General features: G+C 47.3%; 1 protein-coding gene across 2 annotated transcripts; it reads left to right on the top strand.

Moving 5' to 3' along the window:
* Window positions 1-4598: 4598 nt before the first annotated feature.
* KRT72 (keratin 72) lies at window positions 4599-18513 on the top strand. 2 transcript variants are annotated; one of them, XM_063076375.1, is made up of 9 exons: window positions 4599-5024; window positions 6612-6826; window positions 11906-11966; window positions 12365-12460; window positions 13275-13439; window positions 14050-14175; window positions 16631-16851; window positions 17476-17510; window positions 18323-18513. In XM_063076375.1, exons 1-9 carry the CDS (start codon window positions 4599-4601, stop codon window positions 18511-18513), a joined length of 1536 nt encoding a protein of 511 aa, XP_062932445.1. The 2 variants fall into 2 exon arrangements, with proteins under 2 accessions (XP_062932445.1, XP_062932446.1); XM_063076376.1 differs by lacking the exon at window positions 14050-14175.
* Window positions 18514-22958: the final 4445 nt, after the last annotated feature.

The raw sequence follows: 22958 nt of genomic DNA on the forward strand, positions 1-22958 counted from the left end.
AGCTTTTGACAGCCTTCTATTCAGTGAGCAAGATAAGAAAGTCAAGGGATAGGAAGAAAAGGAGAAAAAAAAACAAAAACAAAAACCTGTGTCTTTTTAAAGTTTTCCCACAGCCCAGGTGGTTTTAGGTCCCAACATGGCTTCAGTCCTGCTCAATGGAACGTGTGTGTGTGTGTGTGTGTGTGTGTGTGTGTATTTAAGTATGGAGCCATCTCTCTTACACACACCACTTTGTTTCCAAAGCATCCGTGTGCTCAGAGATTTCTCATAGGTCCCCAGGCTGAGATGATGCTGTCAGAATGCAATAGGAGGCAAAAGCAAGCATGAGGCTAACACACATTCAGGTTGGGGCTCAGGTTCTGTGTGTTGACAGGGCCCCTGTGGGTCTGGAAGAGTCCTAGACTTCAAGTCACTAACTCTGAATTCAGATTCAGACTCTGCAACTAACTCATGATCATGAGGAAAGCTCTCAACCCTTTTGGGCCTCACTTCTTTAGCTATAACATAGGCAGAATAATACCCCCAGATTGTTGTCGGGCTAAAATAAGACACCATGAGAATGTCTTGTGCAATTCCTGGCACAAAGTCGATGCTTATTAAATGTTAGTGGAAACAGAAGCTTGTCCTCTGTCCTTTTGGTTCAAAAACGTGACTTAATTAGCTCACTGAAAGTGGTATGTAGCTGCTGGTAAAGCAGTTCACAAGATCCAAACCTTAAAGAGCCCATCTTATAAACTATAACACCAGTTTATTTTTTGTTTCCCAAGGGAGAACTGGTAGGTAGAATAACCAGTCTCAGGAACATACTCTTGATGCCAGTGAAGAGGTCAGTTCAATGAAAATTTATGAAGTATCTATCATGTGCCTGGCATATATAAGTGCTGGGGATATGGTAATGAAGAAACCTGGTCCATGCCCTTAATGGAGACATAACCAAAAAAACGTAACTGCAATATGGTAAGATATCAGCAACAAGAGAAGATACAGAGGCACATAGAGGAGAGTGAAGAACTTCAGGGAGGTCAGGGAAGGCTTACAGAGGAAGAAATATGTGTAGAGGTTTCAGAGGATGGATAGAAGTTTACCAGGTGGGCAAGAGGAAGAAGTGGGCTTTGTAGCCAGAGGCAGTAGCATGACAAAAACAGGTTGCTATTGCCGGAGTGTGAAGTGGAGGGCTGCAGGAGGCTCGGCAGGCAGAGAGGGAGTGTGCAGTGGCACACAGAGTTGGGGAGGCAGGCAGCAGCCATATCAGAAGAGCCCTTTTATGTCTGCTAAGAGCTGGGATTTTTTCCGGTAGAGATTGATAGAGAAGTTAACACCTTGGGTGTCAGATGGACTCTGAGTCAGGAGTACTCTGCCATTTACTCTGTGACTTGGGTAGGGTACTTCTGCTCCATAAGCCTCAGTTTCCTTACCTGTAAAAAGGAATTAATAATAGTAGGTACCTCATAAGGTTGTCATAAGAATAAAATTGAATGAAATAACTATGGGAATTATTTAGTTCAGAGCCTCACACATAGTAAATGCTCCATAAATGGTTGCTGTTAGTATTACTAGGTATAAACTATTCTTTCAAGAAGCTTATCATCCAAAGTCCACAGTTTACATTAGGGTTCACTCTTGGTATGATACTCAGTATCATACAGAGTAACTTCACTGACCTAAAAATCCTCTAGCCCTAAGCATATTAATAGATCTAAAAAGTCCTGCAATAAGACACCTGCTTAACTTTTTTTTTAAACCCAGCATGGAATTTATCCCCACACTTTTTCCCACATGATGTCTATGAATTTCTCAAAAGCTAATCTTCTAGGGCAAAAGAGACCTGGTTTAACCAGCAACACATTTATTTGCAAGTCCCAGCTTAAAGTGGTTTCATCCATCTTTTGTTGTAGAGCTCTGGTTTCAAAGGGCAATGTTCCTGGCTTAGTCTACCAATCCATAAAGGCAAGAACAGTTCTTAACCCAAGAACTAACAGCAGAGGTGGTCACCAGGGCCTGAGGTGACACAGTAAGCTGCTGTCAGAGACAGATGAGAGCCCCTCCTTCCAGGCCTCAGCCACCTTTGATCTGCCCACATCCCTACACATCTGATGCCTCTGAAATCTGCATGTGTCACTTCTGTCTTTTCACAATCTCTAATAAAGGTGATCCCTGGGCTGAGGAATTTCTGATTCATCCAGCCAGTCAACCCCTCATGGAAAGATAAGAAAAGGTCATCTTGTCTGTTGCCTAACCCTGAGCAGAAGAGCCCTGGTCTCTGTGGGACCAGAGTCTCAGCACCTTAGAAAGTTTCCAGAAAAAAGGTGATTTCAAAGTACTGTGGTTTGAATGTTTGTCCCCTCTGAAACTCATGTTGAGACTTAATCCCTAATGGGGTAGTACTGAGAGCTGGAGCCTTTAAGAGGTTATTGGGTCATGAGGTCATGATCCATTCATGGGTGAATGGGTTAATGGGTTATCATGGGAATGGGACTGGTCACTTTATAAGAAGAGGAAGAGAGACTTGAGTTACCATATTTAGCCCCCTTGCCAGGTAATGCCCTGTGATGCCTTGGGACTCTGCAGAGAGTTTCCACCAGTAAGAAGACCCTTGCCAGATACAGCCCCTCAACCCTGGGCTTTCCAGCTTCCAGTACTGTAAGAAATAAACCTCTTTTCTTTATAAATTACTCAGTTTCAGGCATTCTGTTATAAGCAACTGAAAATGTACTAAGACACAGAGACTCCCTTTGTAAGCCAAGTCTATGTAGGGATTCTCCTCTTTCAATTTAAAGCCTGTTCTTGCTTTTCTATTCTCAATGGCCCAAATTAGAATGGCCCTTGCTTGTGGGGGAAAAAAAAACCAAAAAAAACTGACTAAAGTTATGGGGCAGAGGGAAAAATCTCAGGAAATAATGAAAAACATAACCTTGAGCTTCTCCAAGGGCCCACTGGTCACCAAGGCACACTGACATTGCCCCATCCTCTCCAGAGGGAAAGGACCACAGCCTCTCCTCTGAGGCAGCACAGAGAACCCACCCTCTTCCCCACCTGGAACACCCCAGACTTCTCTATCTGTTCATCCGTGTCCGGCGCCACTTTCTTCACTCGTTGATGCTGCCATAATGTTGTTCCCTGTGGGGTAAACATGTTGGCTGTTATTATGCCTTGTGATGAGCTCAGTGGAGGCTGTGTCAGCTAGTTACCCCCAGGTGCCATCTGGCCACCCTGCGAATGCCCCGAGGGGAGCCCAGTCTCCAGAGTATGACTGAGAGCACAGCAATGAGCTCTGTCCTAAGCACCAGTTGGTTTCACAATCCTCCTGAATGTCCCTGGAGCCAAGGCCTGGGCTGGGCATAGGAGGGCCAGGGGAGGCAAGAGTTAATCCAGGGGGCCCTGTCAATCTGATGGGGGAAGGGAAAACACACCCATGACTCAGACAGAGAAATAAGAGTGATGAAACATAACCCCACTGGGGTGCCAGAGGAACAATAGGGCTGGTTCTAAGAGAAGACCCGAAGGCAACTTAAGTCAGAGAAAAGGAAATTGGGTTAGATCAGAGAGAGATCCAAAAGTGGTTATATGGAAAAAAAAATCTGGAATCTAGTTCTCAATTTAAGATCTAAGGAGTCTTCCTTGTCCCTTCTTGACCTGTTCCTAATAACCGATCACATTTTGATGCTGAATCAGAGATGCTGGGGTAGCAAATGTCGTGACCAGAGGTTTCTTGGTTTGGATGAATGAGCCTCTTCTGCCATTAAAAGAAAACAAAAACAGCAACCAAAAACCTTAGGAAAGACCATCTTCCAAACCACACCTAAAACCTTCCTGTGCCATCTCCCTGGACCTTCTTCTCCACTTCCCAGTTAGTATCTTTCCTCCTCTTAATCCAGAAATGGTTTTCTGGAGAAACCTTTTAGCTCTGGCTGAAAGTCACTTCCCAGCACCTGTGACCAGAGGTCTCACTGGCCTTAAGTCTGTTACTGTGTCCTGCATCCCCCAACAGACTGAGAAGTCCCTGCAGATGGTGCCAAGGACCCCTCCCCCTAAACTCCCTTGTTGGCACTCAGCTGTCCTCAACCAGAAGCCTGGGGAGGTAGGAGCCGGCCAGGCTAAGGAGGATTCTCTGGAATATTCTTGACCCTGTTCATGTCCTTCTGAAGTAGAACCAGCCTGGACATCTGCTCCAGGTACCATCCCACCTCCCCCACCCCGCAGAGGCCAGGCTCACTGGAAGTTTCCACCGCGATCTCGATAGTGATAACCCCGGTAATTGGAGGGCAGCACGCAGAGATAAGGTAGCCAAATTATTATTATAATGCAGGAAGTAAGCAAAGCAAATGCAGGGTATGGACCATTTTATAGGGGATTCATGGGAGTTCAGGATGCAAGAGACAAAATCTTAGAGGGGGGTGGTAATTTCCTAAATGAAGAACCCAAGAGGCCAAGTGACCTAAAAGGTGTTCCTGACATACCAATTAGGCTGGCTCCTCCATGTCCTCGGCCTCGCGCCCGACTATTTAAAGGTCCAGCCAGGGCCGAGGGAGCCAGCGCTGTCCGCGCCCCTCTCCCGCCGCCCGCCCGCACCGCGCGCAGCAGCCCGCGTCCTCGCTAGCATGAGCCGCCAGCTGAGCCACTGCCCCGGCGGGGAGCGCCTGGGCTTCAGCGGCTGCTCGGCCGTCCTGTCGGGCCGTCTCAGCAGTAGCTCCGCCTCGTTCAGGGCTGGGGTCAAGGGCTCGGCCGCCTTCGGGAGCAAGAGCCTCTTCAGCCTGGGGGGCGGCCGGCGCCTGGCGCTCAGCGCTGTGGCCGGGCGCGGCGGCGGCCGCCTGGGCGGCTTCGTGGGCACCGTCTTCGGCAGCGCAGGGATGGGGCCCGCGTGTCCGTCCGTGTGCCCCCCCGGGGGCATCCCTCAGGTCACCGTTAACAAGAGCCTCTTGGCCCCCCTCAACGTGGAGCTGGACCCCGAGATCCAGAAGGTGCGCGCCCAGGAGCGGGAGCAGATCAAGGCGCTGAACAACAAGTTTGCCTCCTTCATTGACAAGGTGGGTCCGGGAGCATCTGCCTGTCCCCGCACTGGTGCTCCCCGTACACAGTGGTACCCGTTCTGCCACTGGTGAGCGCGTGGGAACTTGGGCCAGTTATACATAGCTTCTCTGCGCCTCTCCTTTTTCATCTGTAAAATGGGCACGACGGTTGTAATAAGGATGAGTTGGGATGTTTGTAAAGTGCCTAGAATAATGCCTGGCACACATTTCCAATAAAGGGGAGCTTCATTCCTTCCTTGCGTGGGACGGGACCCTAGGAAGGGAGGAGGTGCCCCAAGAGCAGGAGACCCAGTGGATTGGGTTCTTTGAGGGCTCCCACTATCTGACAAAGAGATGGGGACACACATCCAAGACAGGGACCCTCAAGGGACACAGGCCAGGGAATGCCACAGGGCATGGTCCTTGGTGAATGGGGAAAGGCTTGAAAGGTAGGAAGCAGGGTGGGTGTGCAAGCCAGGGAAGCTTCTAGAGAAGGTGAGAGAAAAGAGCCGGAAAATTGAAGGGTGGGTCTGAGGGAAAATTTGGAAGGAGGGCAGGACAAGTTACATGTATGTATTTGGGGTGTGGCCAAAAATTGGGATAACAGAGAAGATGACTCTGGAGATTCAGAGGCAGTGACCCCAGTGACGGGGGAGGAGACTAGGAACGGGCTTCTCTTGTGTCCGCCTGAGGCAGAAGGTCTAGGTCAGGAGTGATAAGGGACGTAATAATAACAATAGCTGACACGGAACCATTCCTCAGCACCTGGTGCTGCCTCAAGTGATTTGTCACTTGTCAATGCACCACCCATGCTTCTGTTATTATTCTGCCTTGCATATGAGGAACTGAGACATGGGGAGGCTAAGCAATGAGCCCCAGCTGACAGAATAGTCAGGGTGAACTGTGTGTCTCACCACCATGCCAGGGAGGGGGAAGAGGAGGGATGGAGGGAAGGGGGCATGTGTGGAAGAAACACAGCCACTAGTCTAGAGGACATGGGTCATTCTCTTCCTCCTTCTAAGCCTGTTGCTCCCTGGATGTTTCCTTCTGTCCCTCAAGCTAAGAGAGAGGTGAGGAGAGAATGCTGGTGAGTAGCAGAGCCTGATGAAATTTAGTCCAGACACGTGAAACCTTTGGTCAAGTATGAAGGAACCTTATAAAGACGTGATAACTCACTTTGAACAACAAAGAAACAAAAACCAAGAGCAATTTAGACTACACGAAAGAAAGAACGTCCTAACCACCACAATGACTCCTCAGTGCCAGTCACTGCTTCTCTCCTGCATCCCATTTCCCTTTTCTCAGAAAACATTTATAGCTAGAGAAACTACCTCAGTCACATAAAAGCTCACAGAAGCAGAGGCAGATAATATCGCAGCTGAAGCCTGCTTCCCGATTTCTTTTAGACTGGATCTTATTCCTTGTCTTGGAGACCCAGATGAGCATGTCCCCGTGGCTGAATCTACCCTCTGATGAGCCTTGCTCTTTCCTGTCTGTCTCCTCCCAGGATCCCAGGATGGCTGCTGCTGATTTCTGGGGCCCTCTCCTTACTCTTGAGAGGCAGCAGCTTGGGGACTGTGGGCCATGACCACCTTTGGGTTCCAGGTGCGGTTCCTGGAGCAGCAGAACCAGGTGTTGGAGACAAAGTGGAACCTGCTGCAGCAGCTAGACCTGAACAACTGCAGGAAGAGCCTGGAGGCCATTTATGAGGGCTACAGCAGCAACCTGCGGAGGCAGCTGGACACGCTGTCTGGGGACAGGGTGAGGCTAGACTCGGAGCTGAGGAGCATGCAGGATTTGGTGGAGGACTACAAGAAGAGGTGAGTGGGAGGCAGAGAGTATGCCACTGGAGGGCCTGATTGCAGATGGGGTTTCAATTGGAAGCCAGTATTTTTGCCTTCCCAGTTGCTTTGCTGATACCATTGTTATTTCCTTTCCCATCAGGGAGCGAGGCACATCTAGGCAGAATGGCACTTGGGAAGAGACTAGATCTACCCAGGGTGGTGCTCCAAATTGCCTAGGAAATGTGTGCTCAATTTCTAGCATTAGAAATAGAGGAATGGGGCAAGAGAATTGTCTCAAAACCAGATGGACAACCCAAATGTCGTTCCTCTCCAGTGAGGTTTTTCATGGCAGTTCCCAGAATGTGAGATACCTTACCAATCCCAGAACAAATTTTAAAGCTAAGCAAAAATTAATTTTTTAAAATTTATTTCATGTTGAAGTGTATCTGTGCTGCTGAATCCCACCTTCAAAAAGAATAATTGAGTGTGTTTGGAACCAGAGACTGTGTCTCCCTCCAAGTTGAGCCAATGATGAGAGAGTAACAAATCCAGGCTCAGTAGGATCTGATATTTTGAAAGTTTGCTTCCAGGTGCAAGGATTTCTAGGGATAGGTGACTTCTTCCACAGTTCAAGGAGGTGGAGATGGTCAGAGCTGAGATCTTTCTCCTGCTCCACATTAAATGTGCCTGTCCATCACTGTTCTGAAGTGCCCCCAAAGCAGAACCCTGGACTGCACCCTGCATGGAAATCCTGAGGGAGGAGGTAGCATGGTCCCTGGCCTCAAAGAGCACACAGATTGTGGGGACAGGCTAACACGGCAGATAGCCACTAGTAAGTGGAAATGAATACAGTGTGAACTGAGATCAAGTGGAATTAAGATGGAAATTGGAGCCCCGGTGGAGATCTGAGCAGGGTCTGGAAAGAAGAGGGCTGCCAGGCACAGTCCAGAAGTGCAGGACAGAGGCATTCAGGGGCCGTGCTGTCTCTGGACCTTTCAGAGTGGAAAGGCTCAGTGTTCCAGAATTACACTCGCCAGCCGAGCCACCATAGGTGAGTCTTGATCCTCTGTGAACTTCAGTTTGAATATTTATAAAAATACAATACTGATACCTACCTTGCTACCTAAAAGAGCTCTTGAAAGGATAATGCCAGACAGTAATGTATTAACGACTCTTGAAAGAATCAGTGTGTGACAAACATAAGGCATTGTTTCCCTGATGTCAGAAGTCCTGGATTTGAATCCTAGCGCCACTATTAATGAGTGTTGTGATCTTGGCTAAGTATTTTAATGTCTTTTGACTCATTTATAAAGTTGTGATAATAATAGAACCTACCTCAAAGGGCTGTTGTGGGGATTAAATGAAATAATGTATATGAAGAGTTTTGCACAATGTTTAGCATGTAATAAGGGATAAAGTAAATATTGCTGCACTTATTATGATATCTTAAAATTAATTTCGTCACAAATCTCTTTCAACTGTAGGTCCTCACGCCACTTTTTTTGTGCCTCTCATGATATATCATAAGAGATCCCATTCATAAATTATCCTTGAGTTAGAATTTTCGGTGCATTTATGTTCCTGTTAAACTATGAATTTCTAGAAGACAGGCAGTGGGTGTGTCTTCAGCATCATTGTATACTCTGAGGTTTTTTCTCGTAGACTCTCTAAAATAATTTTAAAAAATTCCTCACAATTAAAAAAAATTGACATCTAAATTGAAATTTTCTCCCAATTAAAAAAAATTAACATCTAAACTTTTTTTTATCATAAATTTAAGTAGTTGCAAAGGATGTAATTTCAAGCACATTATGTATATTGCGGTTTGAAATTACAGCAGCTACATTACTCATTCAAATGTTCCCCATTGCGTCTAGGGGGCATGGTGGTTTCATACTTGCCATCCGTCATCTAAAAAGTTAATAAACATGCTCTGCTTTAAATATTATGATTTTACCTTGATCCTTTTCCCTTTTGAACTCCAATTTTATGCCAATGTAATATATTTTTATGCCTCTAAGTCTTTTATCTATCACCCTAGCTACCACAAAATACGCATGTAACTTGAAATTTTGAAAAGTTTACTTCTTGTGATCATAAGTTTTTGAATGTTTAAAGATTTATTCTGAGTTGAGTTATACAAACAACAAAATGTATTACTAATTTTGTTAAATAAGTATTAAATGTAACAAGTAAAGAATAATTTTGGAGATGTATTTCTTTGTGAGTAGAATGGGGCAGATTTTTTTCCAACTGGCTTAGTTATCCATGTATAAATATTGATTCTCATTAGAATGAGATAGGATTCTAGTCCTACATCTTTTTTTCATTCTTAGGTAAGTGCTGTGAAACTTTATTCATTTAATAGATTTTAATGTAAGGAGTTTTACAAGAGCAGTGTTATTCAGTTCTCTGAATGCCTTTTCAGTTTTTCTGCTTTTTCTTTCTTCCATAGCACTTATAATTTTCTAACATACTATATAATAGAGTTATTTATTGTGTTTATTGTTTGTCTCTTTCTGCTCCATAAGGGCAGGGATATTTGTTTTGTTCACTTACTTATCCCAAGTGCCTACAAAGTATCCCACACTCAACACATATTTCATGGATGCATGATTACATGTCAGAATCATATAATGACTTATCATTAAACATCATTTTTAATAATATGTCAGCTGGCAATTCAGGGTCCTTCTTTCTTTTCTTGAAAGCAAAATATTGGAAACCACCTGACTTGCAAAAAGGATTTCTTTCCTAGTAAATAAAATCATTGGCCTTTCAAAATTTTCAATATAGCTTTACGAAGACTAATTAAATGAACACTATGTATACAATTTATTCTGTCCCTTAGGACTGTACCATATTTAATCCAATAGATCAGAAAGAACTTGAAACATAAAAATATGATTAGTATTCAGTACACTTTTTCTAATTCTTTATTTTAAAAAATAATGTGATTCTATCACATTTTTATATATGTGTACACACACACGCACATATATACATGCACTTAGACATTTTGAAACCTTGAAAGTGCAGATTTAGCTCATTTCAATTTATAGAAAATTCTAGCATCATTAGAAAAGCTAGCTTTCGTTGTCAAACCAGAGAAATAAGAGTTGCTTTTTGTCAGAAAAAGTTTGACTTCATTTCTTAATTCAAGTAAAAAAGGAAATATGTACTTTGGGGACCATTCTAAAATCCACTCAACAATAAATAAGGAACACATCTTTGTACAGTAGACTATTGAAAACATTCAAGATTAAAATGATATAAAACTAATCTAACTAATAATCCATTTATGTTATAAGACACTATAAATCAATATGCACTTTCTCATGGTTTGACTTTTAATTATGCATTGTAATGTATTTTTAAAATTACAACTAATTTATAAAGTCAATAGTATTTTAAAATGCCTTATAATCCTTTGTAAATGTGTGTATGTGTATATTGAACTCTGGTGTTTGGTCTCTAGAAGTAAATAATGAAAAATTATTTATAACTAATGTCATTGATTTTGATAGCCATCTTGATCAAACATTTTCTATGTATTTTATGAAATAGAAAGATATAAACTACTAAAAACTAATTGTTCTGGCAACTAGCATATGCTTTTATTTTTGGTAAGAGGTAGACATTGTTAAACATTTTATGAGATAATATGAGAGATATAGATTAGCTGCAGTAGAAATAACTATTTTGTGATATGATTTGATAAAAATGTTACTCTTGAATTACTTTATTATTTTATTACTTTATTACTACTTTTTGAATAACACACGGAATCTGAGATAAATCATATAAATTGTTTTCCATGTGCTTTATCCAGTGTAATTAGAAAAATCTGGCAGCCTCAGAAAACTTTCCAGTCATATTTTAAATAACCCACTTCACTAGCCTGTACTGTTTCTACCTCAGCCATCCAACAGTGCTTTTGGGGGGCAAGGGGGCTGCCAGCGACATGCCTTAAGAATGAGTAAAGAGCTGAAAAGAATTGCTTATGTTTAAGTATATGAGGAAAAAAAGCTATTTTATAGCATTAATTATTTCTTTCTTTTCTATTTTTTTTTATTGTGGTAAAATACACATAACATAAAATTTACCATCTTAACCATTTTAAGTGTAGAGTTCACTGGTATTAAATATATTTACAATGTTGTGCAACCATCACCACTGTCCCCTCCATACCCCTCCATAATTGTTTTCGTCTTGAAAAACTGAAACTCTCTACCTATTAAACAATAACTTCCCATTTCCCATCCCCAGACCCTGGCAACCTCCATTCTACTTTCTGTCTCTATCATTTTGAGTACTCTATGGGACCTCATTTCAGTGGAATCATAAAATATTTATCTTTTTTGAGTGGCTTATTTCACTTAGCATAATGTCCTCAAGGTTCATCCATATTGTGTTATACTGCAGAATTTCCTTTCTTTTTAAGACTGCATAATATTCCACTTTGTATATACCACATTTGGCTTATCCATTTAGCACTGATTATTTCTTACCAATGCTCTATTTCATTTGCTCTCACAAATGTCCTATTCTACATTCTTTGACAATAGTAAGGGATGGAAAAGGTAAGATCTTTAAAAAAAAAATGATCAGTACTCTTACCTCCTCATTCTACAATATATCTGTGTTAAGAACATCCCAGACCCATCCAAACTGTTTCTAAAACCTGGCTTCACCTGGAACAGAAACATGTATACGAAACAGGAATAACATCAGTGCAAAGGTAAGAAGAATGTTTTCATTAGGTGCTGGGAGGTTTTTGCACCCTGGGCCAATGCACCATATTAAAGTGCTGCATGGCAGAGGGGCTAATTGTGACAGGGAGGTGAGACAGTAGAATCTGCATGATGTCTCAACCACGGGTGCTTTCTCAGGCAGGTAAATTTTCGAGCAGACTGCACGCGAACTGAGGAGTTGGACATCAATTCTTTTAAACCTGTCTTTGCCCATATTCCCTTAAGAAGGCTGTATGTGCCCCTTTGAAGACCACTGCCCTGCAGCTCTTGGCACAGAGGTGACCACTAACTGCTCAGTGAGCATTAGCAGAACTGAATGATCCCAGCAGCAACACTGCCTACTCTGTCTCACCCCATGCAGGTATGAGGTGGAGATTAATAGACGCACAGCTGCTGAGAATGAGTTCGTGGTGCTCAAGAAGGTAGGAAGGTGCAGGAAGGGCTGGAAGAAACCTAGAGGGCTTCTTGACCACCTGGCACAGTGATGTTTGTAGGATGAGGAAAGGGACCTGTGGGTCACTCTGTCCCTTAGGCAGGGGCAATTCTGAACTTCCCAGGTCCCCCTGCAGGTCCCTTGCCTGGGATGCGTGCTGCTCCCAGAATCTGCCCGCTTAGAATGTGGGCACTTTGCTGTACTTCTGGTGCAGCCATCGCACTGCACATTAGTTGGTTTGCTCTCAGGGTTCAGGCCTCCCCCATACAGCATGGAGTGAGGGAAGGAGAGAGAGCTAGGGAGCCGAGGCTCCCTGTGGCAGGGAGGGAGGGGAAGGGAAAGCAGCTGGCCCAGCTCACAGCAGCCTGAGGGCCATGTGTTCCCCAGGATGTGGATGCGGCCTACATGAACAAGGTTGAGCTCCAGGCCAAGGTGGACTCCTTGACGGACGAGATTAAATTCTTCAAGTGCCTCTATGAAGGGGTAAGGATTCGGCTGACCTCTCTCATGTGGTCTGCTCCTCTTACAAATGGCTCTGGCCTTGGGCCGAGTGGTTGTGTCACCGAGGGTTGGGAGGGAGAAGCCTTTCGGCTTTGTGCAGCTGGTCTTCACTGGGGCTCTGCTGGGTGCTTAGTAGTGGACTAGGCTTCGAGGGGACCACAGTGGAGAAGAAAAGATTCCTGTCCTCCAGGAGCTCACGGCCTGGCAGGAAAAACAACATGCAGATGAGTTTCAGGAGAGCAGAGGAAGGAGTGGTGACTTCTGCCTGGGCCATCAGGGATGGTTCCTGGAGGATAAGGAGAAAGAGGAAGGGTTTCAGTGGTGCTGAGGAGCGTGTGGCGTTCCAGCCTGCAGGAGCAGGAAAAGGGAAGACCAGAATCGTGCACTGTGCTGAAGCATGAGGAGTGTGCCTTGTGAGGCTTCCTTCTGCCCTTCGAGGAGGGGTGCTGAGGCCTGGAGAAGGGGAAGGTGGCTGGGACTCCCTAGGGCTTCTGCATGCCATGCGAAGAGCTTGGACTCGGTTCTACGGGTGGAGGGTGGCCACTGCAGGTTTTTGTGGAAGGGAATGTAGAGGGGTAGTAGCGGTCCTGAGTATGTGGTGGAGGGCGCGTCCCTCCATTTGAAGATGAAAGCCCAAGGTGTTCATTCTCATGCCTGGCAGGCAGTAGTGCTGAGGCAGAGTTCAAATATGGAGGAAGGGCAGAAAGGGGCAGTGAGGGATCTGTCCAGGGAGGACCAGGAGAAGTGGTTCCCACATGGACCCCCTAACTGGCTCCCATCCCCCACTGTTCCCCAGGAGATTGCTCAGATCCAGTCCCACATCAGCGACACATCTGTCATCCTGTCTATGGACAACAACCGGGACCTGGACCTGGACAGCATCATTGATGAGGTCCGTGCCCAGTACGAGGAGATCGCCCTGAAGAGCAAGGCTGAAGCTGAGGACCTGTACCAGAGCAAGGTGAGCTGGGAGCCAGGTGTGCTGAGGCCCCATGCATATGTGTGTGTGTGCGTGCATGCACATGCATGCATGTGTGCATGCATGTGTATCTGGGCTCAGCAGAAACCTCTTTGTCTTGGAATTGGGCCTTGTGGAAATGCCCCTGCATGGTCCAGGGAGATCAACCAGAGTCTTGGCATATATGTTGGGGATATATATGGGGCTTAGCCCTTCCCCTGCCATGGCCCCTTGGATGATAGCTGAGGTCACACCAGCTATAATCCTGATAACTTTGACACAATTTCTGTTGGTAATCTACATACTTTGGCTCTTCTCCTTGTTTCCAACTTTGGCAAAATAAGAACAGGAAATTCAGACTCCACCAAGGCTTTTTGTTTGAGAACCCAGGATCCCATGGAGCAGGACCCTTCCTGTCCAGAAGGAGAGGGTGTTCCTCTCCCTTCCTTCCGCTTAGTCCTTTCTTTTCTTTCTCCTCCCTCCCTCCTTCACTGGTGCCTACACTGCTTGAATAATGAAAACAGCACGTGGTCATTCTCCTTGTGCTGAACACCCTCAGGCAGGTGAATTCTCAGCTGTCCTGTGCTCCCCTTCTCTTGTCACCCAATCTTAGATCCAGGAGCTACAGGTGATGGCAGGCCAGCATGGGGATGACCTCAAACTCACCAAAGCTGAGATCTCGGAGCTCAACCGGCTGATCCAGAGGATCCGCTCAGAGATAGGGAATGTGAAGAAGCAGGTGGGTTCTATGAAATGAACCAGCTAATGGGGTTTATTGAGCACCCATCTGAACAAGACAGAATATGGAAAAAGGATAAGGCATGGTCCCCTCCTTAGAGTGTTTATAATTCATCAGGAGAGAATGATCAGAACACATGGAAGGGTAAAGTCTTCTACACATTGCAGCATGCTCTGTAAGTGCTTAGGAACCTGGAGGGGCTAAAGGTGAATGAGGACCAAGGGCAGCTTTCTGCAGGAAGTGGGATTACCCTGGGGGGTGGGAGGCAAAGAGGAGAGGGGAAGACGTCCAGGTGAAGGGGCCAGCAGGAGCAATGGCTTGGGTAAGGCTGTGCATGGCACCTGTACAGGGAACAGTGCTGCCTGCCTGGAGCAGAAGGTCTGCAGTGCCGGGGGTAGCAGGAAGCAGAAGATGCCACTGGGCAGGAGGGGTGGATCATGGGAATCCTTCGAAGCCAGGCAGTGGGGTTTAGACCTGATGCAGTAAGTAAAGGGGAGCTGTTTGCAGGTTTCACGTGATGATTCCTTGTTGGAGGAAGGAGAATCCAGTAGTGTAGGCACCAGGGAAGGAGGGAGGGAAGGGACGGAGAGGAAGGGGGGTCAGTGAAAGAGAACAGAGGACAGCAACTGGATTCAAGTGACAGTCTGTTGCCATCCCCTGAGTGGTAGAGAAGGAGCAGTCCCCTGCCCTAGACTGGGCTCCGGGCCCTGCATTCTTCAGCACATACATACCTTCCTGTGGCTGTGCTGTGCTGTGGGAGGGACACACCTGTCGCTCTGGAGCAAGCACAGCCATGATTTTCCCAATGTGTGCAGAGGCCAGGACAAGGACTTAAGGCTCTCAGCTTCCTGGACAAGTCAAGTTGCCCCATCTCTGCACCCCCACCCTCTTGCTCTGTGCGCGCGCACACACACACGCGCGCGCGCGCACACACACACACACACACACACACACACACACACACCTACCCCTCCTCTGTGCAGTGGGCTCATGGCAGTGGGAACAAGAAAGACCAGCATTAAAGAAGAACTTATGGTGTTTTTGTTTAATCAAGATCTGCATAAAAGCAAGAAAAACATCGTCGACATTCGATTACAGTGTTTAATGGATAAAATGTCATGTGTTCATGGTTGGGCTGGGTTATTCCCAGAAAGTGACATTTTGTGATCAGAATGCCACTGTGCTTTGGTGATCGGAGATATCATCTGTGGGGAACAAGTGGGGATCCCTTGTGACGCTGGGTCCCCATCATGGCTCCTTATGAGGGCCCCCACCAAGATGCTTTCCTGCCCTTCTGGCCTCTTCCACCAAAGAAACAGCCCACAGCTTCACACGCAGAGTCTCTTGGTATTTGGTGTCCCTAGAATCCACGTGATGTTTGGTTTAAAGAAACTTACAATTTCATGTCCTCTTGACTCATGCCACACTAACAAGAACCAAGCTTTTGGTGCCCCCAGGTTTACGCTGGGGGTCTTGGTCAGTGAAAAAGAACCAAGAACAGGACCTGGATTCAGGTGACAGGGTCTGTTGCCATCCTCCGAAAGGTTAGACCTCCACAGTTAGACATGGTTTTCTGAGGCCAGGCAACTGGGTCCCAGGTGTCTCTTTGAGCCACTCACCCAAAATGCTGGGGGCGTTGGCACTGCTGGGGGCTGCCGAGCAGAGGACACACAGTCTAGAATTCCACTGGCTTCAGGATCAGCTGCTTTCTTTAGTGTGAAGCAAACTTGACCCCATAGAAGGGAGCACCCCAGAGAGAGAAGCTTGGTGCTTAGATTCCACCAAAATCTTAGCTGGGTGGCCAGAACACACATGCAGACTGGAAGGCTCGGGAAGCCCCCTGGAGCGACCGCAGGCAGGCAAGCACAGCCCGTACAGCTTCCTCCAGTGAGTCGCCTGTGAGCTGGTCAAACCTGTTACTTATGCAAAAGTGTCTTTTCAGCCTGTTGCCTTTCAGCATGATTCTCTGTGTGATTTTGGGAGCCAGACTCTAAGTGTGGCAGGTTTATTGGACAGACATTTTATTAATAGGAACTTTATTGGCCCCCATTTTTACTTCACTATTTACAGGATCTCCTAAGATAAGCAGAGCTGAATTAAGTCTAGCTACCCAGAAACCTTTTTCAGGGTTGGCATTAGAATCTCACACATCATATTTCAGAGCAGGAGGGGAGGGCAGGGACCTCATGCCCAGGTAGCCCATGCTGGCAGTGCCCCTCCCCTCCCTTCTCCCAGGTGAAGACTTTCTGCTGTCAGGTGCTGAGGCATAAGCTGGAGTGAACTGTGCCTGGAGTCAGGGGAAGGACAGATTCACCTCTAGTGATGTCCAAAGTTGGCCAAACCAGGAGGATCTCAAAGCATTTACTGTCAGTCAGGCCCACACGAGGGAAAGTTGTCTGAGGAGGATCTCAGAACGGGGCTCTGACTTGAAGTGCTGAATCCATTTGCTCCTCAGTGCTCCAACCTAGAGACGGCCATTGCCGACGCTGAGCAGCGGGGCGACTGTGCCCTGAAGGATGCCCGGGCCAAGCTGGACGAGCTGGAGGGCGCCCTGCACCAGGCCAAGGAGGAGCTGGCCCGGATGCTGCGCGACTACCAGGAGCTCCTGAGCATGAAGCTGGCCCTAGACATGGAGATCGCCACCTACCGCAAGCTGCTGGAAGGAGAGGAGTGCAGGTGAGGGGCCAGACACCTTTTGTCTGGGCCAGTTTTTTCTCTGTGTTAGTAGGAAGCCTGAAGACAAGCAGTTTGGTTCTGTTCAGGTCCCACTGAAGTAAAACTGTCCGGCAAATGGGCTTGCCAAGTGGTAGGGAAGGCCGGAGGTAGACAGCAAGAACGACCAAGTTGTAAAATCCCAAAGAGGTGGTGGAACAGGAAGTAGTAACGCCAGCAACGTTTGAGAGAGAGCATCCCTGGGCCCTTTGCAGTGCTTTCTTGCAGGTGGGCAGTGAAGGGGCAAGATGGCCTCAAGAGTCATCCAAGTTCAAGGGGTTCAGTGTGGCCGTGAGTTCATTTTTCTTAATTGTCTAAGACCAATGGCATAACTAGAGGGAAGCGGAGGCATAATTATCCCCCCCACAGTAATCCCAGAGCCTCTTCGGTGGAGAGCTGATTCCTTGCAGCAGGTTTTCACATCAGTTCTTCATTTCTTGAGAGGTCCTGCTGGGAAGTACGGAAGTCTGCTGGATGGGGTCGGAGGGGCACGTTCTGAGAGGAGAGGCTTATTCACAGAGGTGACTGCCTGGATAGATGGGGCAGTTGCTCATAGACGATTTACCTGGTTTTCTTCTCCTTCTTCAGGATGTCTGGTGAATATCCAAACTCCGTGAGCATCTGTAAGTACCTGCAGATCTTGGTTCTGCCCTTGGCCACCTTACCAGAAGTCTAAGATCCTCTAACTCCATGATACATAAGAGAAATCAGAATCAGAGAGGGTTCAGGGGAGACTTAAGGACAGAAAGAGGGAGCTGGATTTAGTAACCAAGAGGAGGCAGTAGGTGGAGAATAACAATATCATGAAATACGAAAGTACAAGCTGTAGAAAGATCAAACAATTCCAACAGTGCATAATCCAACAGTCTGTTCTAAGTATGATGCTTAATGGCTACGTTCTTTTTCTATTGAAGCCAGACCAAAATCAAGGCCCTGGATTGCAGTAAGAGGGATAAGGGGGGCCCAAAATGCTGAATGATGACAAAAGACAGCTGACATGACCTCCTCCAGGTTTAAAAGCTGGAAAGAGCAGGGCAGCAGCTGTGTTGCTGAGAGGCGAGGGGACTCTCCACAGTCTTTCTTCACCAGCAGCATCAGAAGGCCTTCCTGTCTTTCCTCATTTGGCCCTACTCAGGGGGAGGCTCACTGATAGGGCCCCACCTGGTAAGAGCTTACAGCCTGATATTGACAGATTGGCACAGACTAACAGGAAAAGGTCAAATATATGGAGCTAAGTACATAAAAATGAAGCCATATAGGATCGGTGCTGACCAAAATCTCTTACTAATTTAAAAATACACAACAGAGAAAATCTATGTCAACATGAAGCTCCCATGGGGAGAGAGCTAAGAAAGAGACCTGGAATGCCCCAGGGAGGGCTGTGACGCAGTGCTTAGGGCTGACTGGGGCTGGGGTCTCCTCTCACCCACTGCAGCTGTCATCAGCAGCACCAATGCTGGGACAGGAGGGGCTGGTTTCAGTGTGGGCTTTGGCGCCTTGAGCAGTTACAGCTACAAACCTGCAGTGGCAGACGTCAAGACCAAAGGCAGCTGTGGCGGCGAGTTCAAGGATCCCCTAGCCAAAACCTTGGGCAGCAGCTGTGCAGCCAAAAAGGCCTCCAGATGACAGGCGGTCAGCTCTGAACAGAAGGCTTCAGATCCCACGTGTCTCCTCTCTCTCCTCCCCCTGTCCCCTCTCCAAGTCAAGAAGTGCTTTGTCTGTAACCCTAATCCCAGTCTCATCTCCTCCTCCTATTGTCCTCAGTGGGGCAACACCCTGATGCAGGAAGTCCAGTCATGGGCTCTCCTGAGACCTCCTTCTTGGTCACCTTTATTGGGTCACTGCCCCAAAGGCAGAGATGACATCCACGTGCAGGATGTTCTGCAGTACCAGCCATGAGCTCCTCTGCCCCCAGGCCTCTCTTGGGCCTTCAGTGCCAGTGGCTCTCTTTGTCCTCTGATTGGGATTGTGTCCAGTTCTCTGCTTCTCCTGCAATAAATGATCATTGTCATCTGATTCTCAGTGTCGGATCTGTTGCCCAGGATGTTGACATCTGTGTTGCCCTAACTCTTCCTGATCTGACTCTTGCTTCCCTCTGGGTCCCTGGACTCATGTGGGTCTCTGCCATCTGGTCTGAGCCAGGTAGGCTGTGGGTGACAGACAATCCTGGGAAACAAATGAGATTTATTAGTGCTGCTGATGCTGGCAGGCTCAGCTCTTCGTGTGCATGGTGTACCTATTCCACACAGTGGCCCTTGAGAGACACGTCGGGGCTGTCAGACATTAGAGCTTCGGCAGGGCACCTCACACAGGTTCTCAAAGGTACCCAGTGTCCCACGCCCTCTGCCCGCTGTTGCCGGGTGGTCATTCCTCCTTTTCCCTGACCTCCTTGCTCTCCTGCCACCCACTCCCCAGTCCTTCTCTCTAATAATGGCCCTGCTTTCCTCTTTTAGCCAATTTCTTTTTCACCCTAAAGTGGCAGGCCTGTATATATATGCTTATGGATGTGTGTGTCTATTGTGTATATAAAATAGTGGCTCTTCTAAGAAATATTTAGTGAGCCAGGCATTGGTCAGGCACTGGGGATACCAGAATAAACAAAATAGGCACAGACCCTGATCTCATAGAGCTTACAGCATAGTGGGGAGAGAAGGAAGCAACTAACAAAGCCATATGTAAGACGATATCAGGCAGAGTTAACTGCTAGGAAGAAAAACTAAGTGGCGTAAGAAGCTAAGAGATTCAAGGGTGCTCTTTTAGGGGTGTGTGTGTGTTTGTGTGTTTCTGCATGAATGTCTGTTTCTCGGGGTCAGTTAGCACAGCTGACTTGAGCAAAATCCTAAAGGGCGAGACTATCTTTCAAGTATGAGCCTCATGTGAAGGGAATTCAGGGTGCCCAGGATCCTGTCTCCTCCCACATCATGCCCACCCTTACACGTCAGCCTTTCCCCAAACAGGCCTGACTTTGCAAATATGATTTTCTCAACCTTGGGTGTCCATTCCCCATTTATCAAAAGCTGGCTTATCCTTCGTGGCCTAGCTGAGATGCCACCTCCAGTATTAAGGTAGTGTCTGGTCCCTCCAAGTAGAATCCTTTAAGTCATTAAGCATTAAATGAGAAGTCACATTACAGCTGCCAGCCCAACAACTTCCACCCTACCCCCCCCCCATTCTATAGGTGAGCAAACTGAGGCCCAATGGCTGAGTGGTCTGCTCAGGTTCACAGCACTGGTAAGCAGCAGGGTCTGGATGGTGGCTCACATACCCAAGCACTGTCCCCAAACCTGTTACAGTTGGTGCTTACTGTCTTGATATCATGTCAGCTGCTCACACGTCTGTCCCCTCCCTCCACCCCCTCACATCCCCTTGTTCTGGGGTCACAGTCAGCACTCAATATACATTTGCCACAGGAATGCATGGTTAGTCCAGCGTACCTTCACTGGGGAAAAAGAGCTCAATGCACACAAATGTGTCTCAATGACTTGGCATACAAATGATGAAACATGTTTGTATTAATACATTTGTGCTTTTTGTTTTTTGACTGGTAAGGGGATTGCAACCCTCGGCACGGTGTGGTCAGCGCCACTCTCAGCCAGTGAGCGCACTGGCCATCCCTATCTAGGATCCGAACCTGCAGCCTCGGCACTACCAGTGCCGCACTCTCCCAAGTGAGCCACTGGTCCGGCCCAATACATTTGTGTTTTATATGCATTTGCGTGCATGCAGTTTATATCGTTTATTGCTCAAAGTGGGATGCTTTTGTTGCAGACAAGTGCTAAACTGGGTCCTTGGACAACAGGCAAAGCCAGGACTGTCAGGCAAACAGTCCCCATAAGTCTCACATTCTGGCTGAAGAGTCATATACCTGGCTTCAAATTCTGGCTTGTCTAATTACCACTTGTGGCCTAGTGCAAGATCCTGCCCTTGTAAAGTAGGAGTAATACAAGCTGGCCTTTATTGAGTGCTCTCTATCTGCCAGGACCTGTTCTCAGCACTAGCTCTTCTAAGCACTTCATGTCTGGCAACTCAATGAATTCTCCCAACAACCAGATATGTATTATTCCTATAAGGTGCTATTATTATAATGTTCATTTTACTCATGAGGTTATTGAGGCTTGAAGGGGTTAAATAACTCACCAAATGTCACACGGTTAATAATTGGCAGAATTGAGAGTTGAACCCCAGCCCAATTCTGAAGTCTATGCTTTCAGTTTAGACACCTGTCAAAGAACACACCTCAACAGAGACCCAAGGATATGAAGAGAGATAATGGAAGTAAAATACTGCCTGGAATACAGTCTGCAGCCAATAGATGTCCACTGTTGTTATTATAATTGTTATTCATGAGTGTTTGTGGGACCTCCTGTGTTTGCCAGCTGTGCATTAGCTCATGTCCGAGGGTTGTGGATCAGTATCAGGACTGTGCCCACACACCTGGCGAGATGGGCTGAGTGAGGGGCGGAGGGCGCTGGGTCTGTTCACTGAAGCACATTCCCATCCAATCGCCATCTTTTTATTTCCAAGCAAGGGAAAAAACAAAACTCGATGCCTCTATTTTGTGCGCACACTGCCCTCTGCCTGCGGCCCCAGATACTGCATCTTCCATTCCCGCAGCCCTGGAGGACTCTTCCTGCAACGGAGAGGGCGTGATCTAGACAGGCTCTGTGAGCCCCGCGGAGCTGCCAGCTGGAGGAGATGCTGTTTCGCTCTCTGGCGTGCCCAGGCTGGCCCCAGCCTCCGTGCTGCCTGGGCCCAGCTCCTGCCTCCTCTCCCTCTCCTCTCTGACCTCTCCTCTCACAGGAGGGAGGAAGCAGCTGACGCTTCCACTGCCTGAACCTCCTCACCTCTAGTTATAGAACTGGGGCCTTCACACCGCTCTCCCTCAACAGGTGCCTGACAATCTCGTGCTGATACAGAGATTCTGGAGTGATCGCCCCCATGACTCAGTGGCACCCCCCCCCCCCCCAAGCCCTGCCTGCATCGTGTGCAAACCCCTGCCCTAGCTGCAAGGGGGAGCTCTCTGAGAACTCTTTCTCTCTCATGCAGTAGATGGTCCAGGCATGGAGGAACAGCCAGGGGGCTGCAGAGGAAGGAGGGCATCAGAGCTGATACAGACAATCTGGGAAGAATTCCTAGAGGAGGTGAAAGCAACATAAATTGTTGGAGATAGGCAGCTTCTTAAAGACTTTTTCAGTCCCTTTTGGCAGCTGCTCAGGTTTGAGCTGCCCTTTGCCTGCTTCTTCCAATTTCCCTTCCAGGGGCTCTGCCACTTTTGCCTCCTTCGGGGTGACAACTGCACGAAAGATGGTCATTCCGTAGCATCCCTCAGTCCTTACATTTATGTTTGGCAAATGCTTCCAGGACCACCAGAGATGTGGAGGGTTTCTCCTCCCCTGCAAACCACCTTCCGTCACTTTGTCCTCCTGCTTCCCTGGTGAGTCGTCTACATCACATTTCTACTTAGATGCAGACCCCCGATGGGAGGTTTTTCACCTAAATCTCTCCTTCTTGCTTCCAATTCACCATCCCCAGGAGGGCTGAGCTATTCATTTTAGACCCAGATCTCGGGGATTCCACATTCTTCTTACTGGAACTCCAGATGCAGCACAAAGTTCTAGATTAAAGCTGCTCCCAGCTCAGGGTCTGAACCATGGTTTGGTGGATCCAGGGCTGGAAGGGACCTAGAAGTCATCCAGCATGTAAGGATATACACTCTGCAGTCAGCCAGGTGTGAATCTGAATCCTTTTGTTGGTTTGTTTCTTTTGCTACTTATAACTGCAGCTTGGGCAACTCAGTCTCCCTGCTCTTTTATTTCCTCATTTGTAAAGTGGGAAAAATAAGATAATTTGCCTCATAGGGTTGGTGTGAGGACGAAATGAGTCAAAATGTGCAAAGAGCTCAGCACAGTGACCAGTGCACAGACAGGCCTGGACAAATGCTCGCTCCACATTTCACCTGAAGTGCACCTGCCGGCTGGCTTCCTGCTCCGTCCTACTCCCGTCACACTCTCCTCAGCCCTCCTGGCCACATCCATTTCCAGGAGGTTGTCTCCTGTGGCTGCCGGTTCCCC

The sequence above is a fragment of the Cynocephalus volans genome, chromosome 12, assembly GCF_027409185.1.
Source record: "Cynocephalus volans isolate mCynVol1 chromosome 12, mCynVol1.pri, whole genome shotgun sequence".
Lineage (NCBI taxonomy): Eukaryota > Metazoa > Chordata > Mammalia > Dermoptera > Cynocephalidae > Cynocephalus > Cynocephalus volans.

What these genes read in the sequence shown, in the direction of transcription:
- KRT72 (XM_063076375.1), top strand. Translation starts at nt 4,599, where the DNA reads ATGAGCCGCCAGCTGAGCCACTGCCCCGGCGGGGAGCGCCTGGGCTTC. An exon ending in GTGGAGGACTACAAGAAGAG is followed by an intron (nt 6,827 to 11,905) that starts GTGAGTGGGAGG and finishes CACCCCATGCAG; the next exon opens with GTATGAGGTGGAGATTAATA. An exon ending in TAGGGAATGTGAAGAAGCAG is followed by an intron (nt 14,176 to 16,630) that starts GTGGGTTCTATG and finishes TTTGCTCCTCAG; the next exon opens with TGCTCCAACCTAGAGACGGC.